The sequence below is a fragment of the Halichoeres trimaculatus genome, unplaced genomic scaffold (genome assembly GCF_033239565.1).
Source record: "Halichoeres trimaculatus isolate MK-OKI-2021-1 unplaced genomic scaffold, fHalTri1.1 fHalTri1_scaffold_22, whole genome shotgun sequence".
Lineage (NCBI taxonomy): Eukaryota > Metazoa > Chordata > Actinopteri > Labriformes > Labridae > Halichoeres > Halichoeres trimaculatus.
This window is the reverse complement of record NW_027437200.1, coordinates 10,239,780-10,253,217: the sequence shown is the minus strand read 5'-3', so window position 1 is coordinate 10,253,217 and position 13,438 is coordinate 10,239,780. Positions and strand designations below refer to the sequence as shown.

Here is a 13,438-nt window from a genome sequence, read left to right as displayed (position 1 = left end):
CAGTGTAAGTGACAAATACTATAATTTTGTCTCCAGCTGAAGCCTTTGGCTTTTAAAATGGTAACTTGTTGTAAATGACATCATTTGGAAACATGGTGGGGTCAGAAAAGCTTCAGCCAGCTGTGCCTGCACTTAAAAAAATCTGGTTTTGTGGGTGAGTAGCCGTTTTATGACGATAAATCAGCTGCAGGAAGTAACGAGCTGTCTTCACAAAAGTGAGTTTTTTATAAATTAAGACAAGAACAGAGGTTTTTTCAGTCATGTTGGGCCTAGTCCTTTCTGCCTGACTTGAGTAATATCTTCCTATTCCCTTTAATTTCTCTATTACAAACAGTGGGAAAAGTCAATCAATGGGTGAAATACAGAAACAAATGAATAGATATTAGAAAAAGACAAAGTAATGATCCTGAGAGATTAAGTCGAAATAGGATGAAGAGTCAAATTTTGGAGATTGTGAATCATAATTATATTAAAAGGAAGTCAAGATCAAAGCAAAAAAGTAGAAATTATGAGACAGAAACAAGATAAATTGAAGATACAACTTCAAAATGCAAAGTTAAAAAACAATATTGGATTCTGATGACAAAGTCAGATATATGAGGTGATGTCATGCGAGTTGAAATGAGAAAAAAAGTTGAAATGAGAAAATATTGGAAATGATGGACAAATTATGAAAACAGTAAATTACTAATAGGATAAAAGGGTACGATTAAAAAGATGTAAAGAAAAGATAAAAAAATCAGCAATGAGACGACATTCAAATTGATGAGTTTATAAGTCATAAGTATGTGTTAAAAAGATTAAATAATGAGATATAAATTCAGTTTGATGTGTCAATTAAGGGTTAATATTTAACACTACCTATTTATTCCTGGGGTATCACCTACATATACAAACAAACTTATACTAAATAATGTTAAAGAGATAATTTTATTAATTCATTTTTTGATGTGAATGATTCTAGTGATGTGAACCCATTTTAAACCACGGACCAGTCTGATTCAAAGATTTATTGATCCCTCATAAATCAAACCTAAGTCATCAAACCAAAGACAATTTTTGGACCAAATCTTTTTTTATTTAAATATAAAAATGTGGAATTTGTTCATTTTTACATTAAACCTTACATCTGTCAAAATAAGAAACTGGTGAAAGTTGTAACATTTTGTGTTTTTGAAATTCCTCTGCTTTCATAAAGTTACCATACATTAAAGTAACTGCATGAAGCTACCTGACACTTTGACACAACCTTCACTAAAACTTCAGCCAGCGTTGCGATTGCAGCCGACAGCTGGGCTGAAAACATGGCAGTGACAGAGTCTCTCAGACATGTGCCACCCTGAGGGATGACTGAGCGCGTCTTTCTCCTCACACAGAAACAGAGAGGTCCTCCAGTGATTCACTGCTGGACCTCTACGTCTCTCCTCAGGGTGAGAGTGGACATGTTGAGGGTTAATGTTGAAAGAAGTGAAGGCATCGAGACGTGGCTGCAGAATCAACACGCTGCACACAGTCCAGTTCATCATGAAGCAGCAGATCAGAGCAGGCAGAGCTACTCGTCATCTTTCCCTCCTGTTCTACTCAGCTGAAACACAAGAAGAAGAAAACAATCACAGAATGAAGCATTGTGTTGAGTTTTAAATGTAAAGTATCTGTTTTTACTTACATGCTGGAGCATCAGGAGGAGGTAATGGCACGGAGAAAAAGACAGAAGAATTCAGAAAGGTTCACAGTGAGTCTGACTGATTTAGAGCTCTAGCTTGAAGAAAAAAGGAAATGGACCTACTTTAATCACATCCACCCAGTTCCAACCTCTTGGCAGTTCACCTTTGTTATCTGAGAGCAGAAAACATTGGAATACAACCATAAAAACAGATATTTGATAAAACCCTGGTGTGTGTAAAGCATTAATTAATTATTTCAGCTAGATTGTAGGTCATTCACTGTCACTTCTGATTTCTTTCTCTCTTTCCTTTCCTATCCTCCCTGAAGGAAGGCATACAAGCCCCTCAGATACTCAAAATACAATCATTTCCTTCCTGGTGTGCAGCATTGGGACAGTTTTACCTGTTCTGTTGATGATCCTCCTCTTCTGAGCTTTGGTCAGCTGCTCCTTCTTCTCCTTCTTCTTGGCTGTAGAAGTGACAGATGTAACATCACTGCTGGATATCGTCTGCAAGGGCAAAGAGTTAGTAAACGTTACCTACATTAAAGAACATAAAAAGATCTCTGTATGTTTAACAGGCATTATGCTAAAAACACCCTTTCATGTTAGCAATACAAGCAATAAACCGACTGTGCAAGGGCCACATATGCTTCAATTTACCTTTTTAAAGACCAGAATATGCTTATATTCTGGTTTTTAAAAACACAAAAATCACCCCTGGGCTAGTCCTTTTGTAACCTGAATATTTTGTCATGTATACGCCCTATCAGGATATCCCAATCAAAGGAACATTAGTTTGTGTTCCGTGCAAGTTCTGCTCGAAAGGAATCCTGGTCTTTTGAGAACAGGAAGTCCAGCAGGCTGCTGCTGTTGTTGTTGCTGCTGCTGTTGTCATGGATACAGCAAGAAGTAGGAGAAATGACGCACACTGCGTCATGATGTTCTCAGTGTGTGGAGATGTTGTCCATGCTTTGCTGTTTTGATCAAGATACCAATGTGAAAAGGACTAACTCTTTTTGCTCACGCATGTAAATCGATTATTCTGAACGTTTCAGAAACCACAATATTGACCTTAATCTGAATTTTGGCAGCATGAAAACGCAGCCAATGAGTTTTACTAACCAACGCAGTGACTACAGGTTTGTGATTTTCCATCAGAGCCTCCTGGTTCTCCTTGGCCCACTCAAACAGAGTGTACATCATGGCAGTGCCCAGGTTAGCCTCCACCTGTTCTTCCAGCTTTGACAGGATGAGCTGCTTTGTTTCTGCAGAGCTGTGCAACATAAAGAGCGGAAACAGCATGATATTAACCCCATTAATGAGCACATGCATTCAGCAGCAAAAATACAGAGCTGATGTATCATGCTTTGTGTGCAATGTCAAAGAATATACTCAAAAGAAGTTTTTAAGTCTCATGGTTAACATTTTCTGGGTGCTGGGGTTCTTAAATGCATCTCACATGAGCCTAGATTAACACATGCCACATGTATTTAAATTTCTCGCAATCAAGTGCTCCTCAGAACATCATCATCATGTATCAACTGTCAGTCATCAGTCAGCTAAGAGAGGGCGAAACCAATACTCAGCCCTGTCTTCGAACTTACATTCTGTTATTGAAAAAGGCATCAAGGTTTATTTGTGGGGATGTTTCAGGGTACGTCTCTGGCCACGTCACATCCAGGAGGAAGGCTTTTGTGTCTTCAAGGTCTCCTATCTGTTTTAAAGCATGAAAATGTAGAGAGACAAGATGAAATGACATTAGAAATTAGGTCTGGTGAGTTGGCTGGTTAGTCAAACACAGCAACATAATGGTTTGTACAAAATAGGTAGAAGTTTTGATGCTGTGGGCAGGTGGCAAGTGGTGCTCCTGCTGGGAAATGAGTTTAGCATCTCCATAAAGCTTGTCAGCAGAAGGACACATGAAGTGCTCTACAAGTTCCTGGTAAATGGCTGCACTGACTCAGCAGATGACAGACACCCCAAACCATGACTACTTGTGGAAACTTCAAAACACTGGTATTCTGTGCTAAATGTCACGAAAAAAACAAGTATTTCAGAGATTCATGGTTCACATATAGTTAGTCTAGAATTCATAAAATAACCACTTTCTCAAGTAACAGACAGAAAATGCCAGACTCATACAGGGTTTTCTAAATTCTTGTACAATACTTTTTGAATTTCAAAACGTATTTGTTTTGTGTTAAAGTTTTGATAAAACTAACAGATTGCAGTACTCACCCTGAACTGAAAGGAGACAGGGCTGATCTCTTTGAAACATTCATCCCCCTCATAGATGGAGCGAAGAGCCTCCAGCTCCATCTGCAATTGAAGCGTGACAGGTTATAGAGAGAGATTCCGCACCAAACCCCATTCAGAAATTTCAACTATGAAACCTGGCATTGATAAAACCCACTGCGACCAATACCTCACACAATTGGGTCAGTACTCCGTGTTTAACAGTTGATAATGGAAAACTATACAGCCGAATACCTTCAATGAAGTTAATTGATAAGAAAAATGTTTGATTTTTGGTTTATCTGACTCATTTTGTCGTCTACACTGAAATCCAAAACTCACGTCATTTTAAATGGAGTTTGGCGTGACACATCATCTGTGATTATTTCATGCTTTACAGCTCTAGGCTAATTTAACACTCCATGCCGACTGATAATTACGCTTAGCAGATTTATTTTACGCTGTATAACACTTAAAGTGTTGGCTCGAACTGATGACTAGTGAACATAAACGCTTTCAGGCTAACATGCTAGTCACACTTGAGCCAAGCAGTTAGCATTTAGCCGCTAACAGCAGCTAGCAGCTATCAAACATTCATACCTCTTGATCCTCGTTCGCTGACATGATTTTCTTAAAGCTTGTGTGTTATAAACTCCTCTTAAGAGTTTCAAAAGTATAAATAATTCGACGTTAATGACCCATTTTTGCCATTAAAACTTTACTATGTTAATCTTCCAACTTCTCTCTCAACGACGGCTACCATGATAAGCGACGCATGCGCAGTAGATATCTACTTACCCTGATTTAATTTTTAAAATACTCAACGAGATTTTCTGAACTGTACATCAACTGAAAGCTGGTCACCCATAATATTTATGCAAATAAAAATATTAAGAATTCAAAAACGGGAAATGTCGAAAAGGCACTCCTGTTTTGAATTTGTAGCTTTTTTTTTTATATATATATATTTTTATTAGGAGGCAATACAGAACAGAAGAAAAAATACAGAGACAAACGGTAGAGCACAAGATGGAATGAATAGATTGAGCAACACCTGATATCAGTAACAAAAATACAAACAGATACAGAAGTAAAAAAACATAAATATCATACAATAGTGTGCTATAGCAGATACAGTATGCCCCCTGGGTTGTTTTTTAATTTAGTGCAAATTAAAACAAATAATAATGATAAAAGAGAGAAGAGACAGAAAGGAGAAAAAAGAGTAAATAAATAAAATAAAATAATAGAGATAAAGGAGGAAAATTTGTAGCTTTAAAATGTGTAATTACTGCCAAGTAAACAGCAAATAAATGTATAATGGGTGTAAAGACCCATTTATCAATCAGTCTTTATTCACATAGGATAATGTAACGTCACAATTAATGTAATCTCAAGATGGCAAAAATTACAGAGCCCCTTAAATCCACTTTTTTTTTTTATACTGCGGGCACAATATAGTGCTCATAAGATAAGCTTCCTTGGTGTCTAAATAAAGGAGGACCTAACTTAAAACACCAACACTACTGCAACATTCAAAAGATCAAAAAGTCAAAAAGGCACAGCAGAAGCTCTAGTCCCTTGGGCTCTCCAGGAAAAACCACATGGAACAGAAACCGCTTGTTTGATTCCACCACTGTGTCACTAAAAGTATGTTTTCATTCTGCGTGTGATGTGCAGCAGAAATAAAGGCATCCAGAAGGTCATCACAACTACCCCAAAAAATCATTGGGTGCCCTCTGTTCTTCATCTCTTCAACTGCCGGTGCCTGAAAAGGGTCCAAAATATCCTCAAGGACCTGTCACAACCAAGTCACCACCTGTTTGAACTGCTGCCCTCTGGTAGAAGATTCAGAACGATTAAAACCACAACAAATAGGTTAAAAAAACTTTTTGACCCTGAAGCTATAACCGATCCAAATACAAAATAGTGCTTGACTTGAGTTCACAAGTGTGTAGGTAGGGACCATGCAGTGGGTTGAATGTTGTGTGTGAGTATGCTACTTTTATCCTATAGTTTTGATTTATGTTTGGTTTAATTCTTTTTAAACTAATTATCTGCACTCACAAAGATTCTGCGCTCCAATTTTGTGGTGCAATGACAATCAAGCCATATTCTATCTTTTCCATTCTATAATTTTCTTCCATCGAGACAATTACTTGTTTTTGCATACAATCAGCTGAGTTGTCTTCCTAGGTGGCCATCAACAAACATTAAAACACATAACAAAAGTTTCAGGCTAGTCATAAAATAAAGAAGCTCTGTGTTTCTGCAGCCAGTCTCAAGCAGACACTTGATGAGCTGCAGAATTCAACACTAATGAATTTACCACAGGTTGATGCTTGTGTATGAGGTGTACAAACATGTCTCAATGAATTAAATCATAAGAAAATGGAAAGAAGTGAGAATTTGCTGTTATTTTCTGGTGTTAACAGATGACACAAACACTAAATCTCAATGTTTTATTTCTGTAAAGATTTAAATGCTTGTATTTTTCTCTTTACTGTATGCATCTTCTATTGTTCAGCCCTTCTCGCTCTGTGGTTGACAGGATGAACACCATGGCACCTGGATGAGTGAGAGAACTTAAATTTCATGATCAGACAAATCTGAAACCAGACACTTGGTTAAAGTTGGTCACTTTATTCTGATGCTCTGATGGTTCATGATGATCCACGATGATCCACAATGTTTTTACTGCACTATCCAGCACAACTGAGCTTTGTACTGAGCTGTAACAAGGACCAAACTTACAGGAGCCTGAAGATTTTTGGATTATACAGACTTTAAGTCCAACTCAGTACAAAGTCACACCTCAGACCTTTCATCAGATCTTTAAATACTATTCCAGACTTTATTCACAGGATGAATTAAGAACTCACAAACATGAACAGAGAATTAAATCAGGTTTAAATGACTGGGATCGAAACTAAAAACTGGAATGATACCACCAGTTCAGAATCAGCACTACTCCATCTGTTGTGGATTTTAAACTGGACACCTGCCTCTCTGTTAGGTAGATTTGTGACTGTAGAGAAAACATTATGCTCTCTGCCTCTATATCCAGTGAGTTTGTATTAAAATCTCTAAACAGCCACCTCTGAAGTGACTCAAACTGAATGTTATTGTGCATCTTAAAGCTGGTGGAGATAGTCCAGATACAGAGTCCAGTTCAGGTGGCGTCCTGTGTCTTTGAGGCACCTCAGGGTGGACTGTTGAGAGAAAAGAACTGTGGGAAAAGGTGTGTGGGGGTGCCTCGACCAGTCTGCTGTACCCAAGCCTATTCATTGCTCAGGCAACAAAACAAACCCCACTCTGTCACAGTTACATCATGAACTCTAAGGAGCCTTGGCCACGCCCACCAGTGCAGGCCTGAGTGTGCGGCCGTGAAGCTTGTAGCCTACTTTGGTAACAATGGCAACAGTACCCGGCTCCTTTCCCTCCACGGGGGCGTGGAAGAGTGCCTCATGTTCATAGGGGTCAAACTTCTGCCCATCAGGGTTGAGCTTGACGAGGCCGTGTTTGGTGAACACCTTCTGGATCTGGACCTCTGTCATCACCAGGCCGTCATACAGGTTCTTAAGGTGAGGGTTCTGGCTCGTCACCTCCTCTTTAGGGACACTTTCTGTGGCTTTCTCCAAGATATCAGCCACCTCCAGCAGGTCCTTACAGAAGCCCTGAATCCCTGGTGATGTACAAAAGACAGATGTTAAAGCAAAGGGAGTTTTCCTCCTGCAGTAGTGTTTCGAAACACAATCTTTTACGTGTGAAGACAGAGGAAAAAAAGCAGAGGGGGGCCGAGGTGAAGAAAAAACATGTTTTCCCCTCAAAGTATGCCGTGTTTTGTCAGGTTTGACTGATGTGACAAGCAAACATCCAACAGTTCAGTGGAATCAGAACTAAGCTGACTTAAAATACTTGTCTGAAAAGATAAATAACTTCATAAAAAAAACAAAATTTTAAAGAAAACGTAACGTTGGCACATTCTGGTCAAAGGCTAACATTGTCGTTTGGTGCCATCTAGTGGAAGAGGGGACCATTTGATTTGAAACCACTTCACCTCACAGGACATCTCCACACTGTAATCCATGTCAAAGGGGGTGTAACCTGAAAAATAAGGTGATTACAAACAGTGAGAAGTATTTACCGTATATCTTAGCGTCCTCTACCATCTTCTGACTCCTCCTCCTGAGGTTCTCTGTGTCTGCTAAGGCCCGCTTGTACTTTTCCTAAAGACATGAGATAAACGGGAAGAACTTGGTATGAAATGGAATTAATGCCAGAAACAGAAAGTTATGTTGACAGAGATCTCAGATCTAAATTCAGGTAACTATTATTCCATGGCCATGGTTGATACCTCTTCAGACTGTCAATGATGCTCATCTCAAACTGCAGAGCTCTGTTTATAAATGAAAATTTTCAATGAAAGCAGAGTTAGTAGCACAGAGCCAACCTTGGTCCACACTTACATGCTTGGAAAAAACACTGCAGGACCATCTATGTACTGTGCCAGTAAAGGCTGAAGTGAACTGAAACTAGCTCTCAAAACATAATTAACTGTGCACAGGCCATCAGAGGTAAGGTTGGCATACACAGTAATATGTTCTTAGTGTCTAGCTACCTGCTGCTAATCAAGACTAATGTTAACGGTTTGTATTTGTTTATGGAAAAGATTACATAAGGGGGGGTACTCGTTTTAGAAACACCCGACTACGTGTGGACTTGGCCTTAATGAATTCTTCTGGATGTGAGGTTTTCTGCAGCTCAATTCTGACTCACTGTCATCTCCTTCAGCTGCTCATCCAGCTGTGTCTTCTCCTCCATCAGGGCTTTCTCTGCTGGGCTCTGCTCCGGCTTCTCAGCCTCCTCCTCTGGGCCCTGGCCATTCTTCTGCTGAGTGGCTGTGCACAACAACCGTGGCGATGCTCTGGAGGACAGAAACAATGTCATTACTTAGTTACTTTGTCTAAATGTTAAGATAATGCTTAAGCTTCAACATCATCAGTGGGCCATCAAATGCATTCACACATATATCTCTGCTGTTACTTTTTGATCAAATGGTGCTAATTTAGTGGTGCAAAAACTGCTTCTTGGATTTACATCACACTCAGGAGGATGATGTTGTTGACACAGGTATTGTGCAGAATAAGAGAGGGGGAAAAGTGATGAAATGATGAAAGTTGTGCTTTTTATGCTCTTTATATTCAGTACGAACCATCCAGAAATCTCAGGTCATCTAGGTCTGGGATGCTTTGGGAAAATCAGCTTTTACACCGTATGCAAATAATAATGGAATACACTAAACAACTTACCTGTTACAGCTGCCTTGTAATGACTCACTTATACTCATTTTTGCTTTTTACTGACTCTGTGTCTTTAACCTTCAGTCCATTGAACTACTTCTGTTTGTCGTTTCTCTAACTCGCTCAAGGCTTTCAGTGTTTTGGCACCTTCATCTTGGTCTGAGCTACGAGGTCACCTAAAACTGGATTATGTTATTAGTTGGTTTAGTTTGGATTATTTTAAAACTAGGATTAAGGATCAGTTTGTGCACATCTTATAGTTGAATCCTGACAAGTATTGATTCATTTAATATTTACTTGTTGATAACTTTTGTTCTGTCTTGCGCTCTGCTCTGTATTGTCCGTGTCTGGTCAGGACTCACTTGGATAGAGATTTTGTAACTAAACAAGATTTTTTCTGGTAAGAAAGGAGTTACAAAGCAAATAAAGATAATACAACACTGCACACCAACTTGTACATATTTTAAAACTGCCTCTTTCAATACTAACCTTGCTGTTTTTATTTGTTTTGGCTTTTACTTCCAATTTCTTTCCTTTTTTTCCCTGACTTCTGTCATTCCTTGTTTAAATTAGACTTGAGGTGTTTTAAACAACATGTTTAGTGTGAATTTGGCTTAGTGCACTTCATATTGCCATCACAATATTAATGAATGTCATGATCACAGACAGACTTAATCTAGGCATACTGTACATGTTGTTTATCACTCACTGGTGGCCTCACAATGATTTAATACCATCAATGACAACCGTTCAACTGTCATTGGGTCTAATGATGTTATGCAACTGACTTACAAGTCATTAAATGATTAGCCTTCATACAAAACTGTTTAAAAATTGTTAGAATCAGTATGCGAGGAAAAGGCCCATTTCAGTGAATTACATGTTATGCCATGATCCATGCTGCTCTCATTAACAGGTAATTGTGGATATATGACGTCAGACTGAGCTTACAAAATGACACTTTAAGCTTCAGGCAAAACAAGTAGGATGAATAAAACATGAAATTAGCAGATTTGTGAATGGAGTTTGGTTTGACATGCTCTCCTTTGAGTTCACATACAGAAAACACTATTACGCGTCCAAGTATTTCAATTTTACACCACACTTCAGCTCATTTACTGAAAACATATGTTAAATTTAAGACATCCGAGATGGATAGATGTTAGCTTAGCATTCTACCACTGTCTGATCACTGAGCTAAGCTAACTTACGTCAGGTTATTTCATCATCTTCACACGCTAAGTCCTACTAACAATGCACAACAGGTAAACCTCGGTTCCCCTTAAGTTTGGGTCGGTTGAACATAAATCCACACACAAACAGAGGATTAAAATCTACATTTTCACATAAAGGTCAAGCTAATGTTGCTAACAGCCTGTGAAGCCGCGTCCTGGGATGACAGCAGTTAATACTGAAACAAAGTCTCTGTAAGCTGTCAGGAGTTCAATTTTGATCATTACTAAAGTTTTTACCTGGTGAAAGAAGGCGAAGCTACCAAGGAGTAGCTCTGTCTCACCGCGCGGACACACCAGCTCGACATGTTTCCTTCTGTCTGAAAACCTAAGCTCCTCTAACGCACGCTGACGGAACACTCAACCATGATGACATCACATCGCGCTTTCAACCAATCGAAAACCAGTACGAAGAAACCCTCCTGCGTTCGACCAATCACATTTGGGCAAGAGTTTGCCGACACGATTGAGTTTGGTTGAGCTAAAGTTAAAGGTGAAATTTGCACATGTGACCAAGGACAGTTTTCGAACAGTTTTACCTAACAGAAGGTTACCCATCCTAGATATTTTGCTGGAAGTCATTCACCGCTTTTACATGACACTGGTGGGCTTTATAAAATGCGAAATAAGATCTGTTTCAGGATGGGATCAAGTGTTTAACTAAGGGGCAGGTAGTATAATTACTACAAAGTTTACACAGAGGGGCTTATCACTCTGATGGACATCTGCCTCAGAACTCATTAATTTATATACCTCATGCTCATGCAGATTCAGTCTGTTAGTCTCTTTTCCTCCTTTGCACATTTTGAGGCCCTGCCATTGCACTATTTGACCTAAATGTTATTTGGACAAAAGTTTTTGTGCCTAATTAAAACCCTATTTTAGCTGTGATTAAGTTTTGTTTAGTACACAGACAGCACACTGGATTAAAAATTCTTATATTCTTTTGAAAATATTTGTCGAATAACGGTGACTCTGACTAAAGAACACAAACGTCGCAATCCAAGTCCATTTTTGAGAAAAGAATGGGAACATGACAGAAAGGGTGAGAGAAAGTCTTGAAATGAAGATTTATGATTTATGGAATACAAAACAAGTAATAATAAAGATCAACAGGGGCAGAAATACATCATATAGACGCTCTTTATTTTCTTGACCACAAGACAGAAATTAAGAACGTGATGATGCACACTCTTGCACGATGGGTGGCGGTGTACCAAAAGTGGTTTGTAATCCATATTTAAATGGAAGGAAAGGAGGGAAAAAATCTTGTTTGATTCAGTAAATACACCTGCTCTAGAAAGAACACCCCCCCCCCCCCTTTACATGAACATTGCAGGTAAAGCATCAAACTCTGATCAGTAACCTCGGAATAAGACAGGGGTAACAGGTATTGCAGAGCCACATCAGCTGCAGCCGTTGGAGTCCGGCATTAGGCCCTCTGATAAATGTAAGTCTGTTTAGTCCAATCTTTAAAGGTAGTGTCTTGGATTTTTCTGGAAAAATGGAATTTGAACTTTTACAGGAATAATCCTGCCTAATTGTCACATCCTAGCCTTCATACAGTGTGCCAGTGTCAGCCTCGACCTCGTACTCTCGTGATGTTTTGATTGTGTCGGGACGTTTCTGGGCGGAAAGTAGGAGCGGTTATATCAGCCAATCACAGCACGCCAAGCGCAAGTGACTTTGCGTGTTGGTTAGCGAGTGGAAGGAGCAATCCCGAGCGGCTACGACAGTGGACGTTGCACGGGAAAAGAAAGACACTGATAAAGTAAAATGAAACGCAAAACAGATTAAGCCATTCATCAAACAAGGGTGAAGCTTGGCTTGACTTTCACTCGCTTTCGGGCACATGGAGAGCAGTACGGGGCGAAGAGCGATGCGATTTGGCTTTCTACTGAGCAGGTTTGTGTCAAATTACCAAGAGATTAACTTGTGCTAACATGCTAAATCAGGTGCACGGCTCTCCGATCTCTCCCAAGAAACGCGATGCACCAGGTGGTTGGTTTGGCCGGTAGTTTACCTAGCAACAGTCTGAGGCAGTGGGTGCATGGCTCCCACTGAGCCAAGGAGGGTGAGCCCAGTTTGAATGTTGTGTTTACTGACAAGTAATGGAAATTTCTGCAGAACCTAGCTTTAAAAAATTATCAACACCCAATTTTTGAACGTTATTCCCAGCTTTATCACCAAATTGTTTTCAAATGTTTTAGTTTGCAGTTGTTGGTTATGTGGTGACCAGGAAGACCCAAAAGCTAGAGTGGCAGAAGACCTTATATGAGTTTGATGAGTTTAACTTTTCACAACTCCCAGTATTTTTTTTTTTAATTTAAGAGACAATCTCTTAAATTGATTCAAAGCCCTGCATAAGAGTTGCAGCATATAGCTGAAAGCACAACACTGAAGTTGTTGTTGAGCATATTGCCCATAAGCATGCTTTTACAAAAGTTGTAACTCAGCAGACTTGTGAAACTTGTAAACTATGAAGTCAACAAAATAATGAAACCCTGCCGAAACTCGATCCTTTGGGAAATTATGCAGAATTATAGAGAGTCCCTAAAGAAAGGGTATCTTATTTTTGCTTCTGACAGGCTCAGATTGTTAAAGTCAGAAGCCGATAACGTTACAGAAATGATTCCTACAGAGAGGGACATTACTGTCAAGATGAGGTGCTTTAGTTTTCAGCTCTTCAAAGTAACCAGATTCAGCGCAGAGAAACAGTAAATTAATTCTCACAACAGATAGGCTACTGAGGGCATGGGCAAGAACAAAACACACAAGCACTAAATGGGCCTTGATTTTAGAGTCCTTCTGCTCTATTTTTCCAGTCAGTGCACTGAAGAGAACATATAACAGCTGTTTTTACCCCCAGAAAGCTGTTGTTAGATAAGTTTGACTGACATTCTTAGTTGCAACCATAGACTGTATAAAGGGGTGAACAGCGTGGCTCTGCCATTTATCATTGCACAGTTTGGAAGCCAAAATACCCCCGTCTCATGTGCAGC

At 39.4% G+C, this 13,438-nt stretch overlaps 2 protein-coding genes across 2 annotated transcripts; both read right to left on the bottom strand.

The window, feature by feature from the left end:
• Positions 1–1,697: 1,697 nt before the first annotated feature.
• rwdd (RWD domain containing 4) lies at positions 1,698–4,706 on the bottom strand. The gene is made up of 6 exons (XM_074661972.1): positions 4,502–4,706; positions 3,905–3,985; positions 3,271–3,380; positions 2,789–2,939; positions 2,068–2,173; positions 1,698–1,836 (listed from the first exon to the last, which is right to left on the bottom strand). Exons 1-6 carry the CDS (start codon positions 4,523–4,525, stop codon positions 1,748–1,750), a joined length of 561 nt encoding a protein of 186 aa, XP_074518073.1. The 5' UTR covers positions 4,526–4,706; the 3' UTR covers positions 1,698–1,747.
• Positions 4,707–6,948: 2,242 nt separating this feature from the next.
• On the bottom strand, positions 6,949–10,826 carry grpel1 (GrpE-like 1, mitochondrial). Its single transcript, XM_074661842.1, has 4 exons — positions 10,677–10,826; positions 8,681–8,828; positions 8,049–8,130; positions 6,949–7,586 (listed from the first exon to the last, which is right to left on the bottom strand). Exons 1-4 carry the CDS (start codon positions 10,742–10,744, stop codon positions 7,240–7,242), a joined length of 645 nt encoding a protein of 214 aa, XP_074517943.1. The 5' UTR covers positions 10,745–10,826; the 3' UTR covers positions 6,949–7,239.
• Positions 10,827–13,438: the final 2,612 nt, after the last annotated feature.

Bases quoted from the DNA above. Each gene is read 5' to 3' on its own strand.
- rwdd (XM_074661972.1), bottom strand. From the start codon at position 4,525: ATGTCAGCGAACGAGGATCAAGAG. The intron at 3,986-4,501 runs GTATGAATGTTT...CTTCAATTGCAG, and splicing joins CAGCGAACGAGGATCAAGAG to ATGGAGCTGGAGGCTCTTCG. The intron at 1,837-2,067 runs GTAAAACTGTCC...TTCTGCTCTCAG, and splicing joins GAGGATCATCAACAGAACAG to ATAACAAAGGTGAACTGCCA.
- grpel1 (XM_074661842.1), bottom strand. From the start codon at position 10,744: ATGTCGAGCTGGTGTGTCCGCGCGGTGAGACAGAGCTACTCCTTGGTA. The intron at 8,829-10,676 runs GTAAAAACTTTA...TCTGTCCTCCAG, and splicing joins GCTTCGCCTTCTTTCACCAG to AGCATCGCCACGGTTGTTGT. The intron at 8,131-8,680 runs GTGAGTCAGAAT...TCATGTCTTTAG, and splicing joins AGCAGCTGAAGGAGATGACA to GAAAAGTACAAGCGGGCCTT.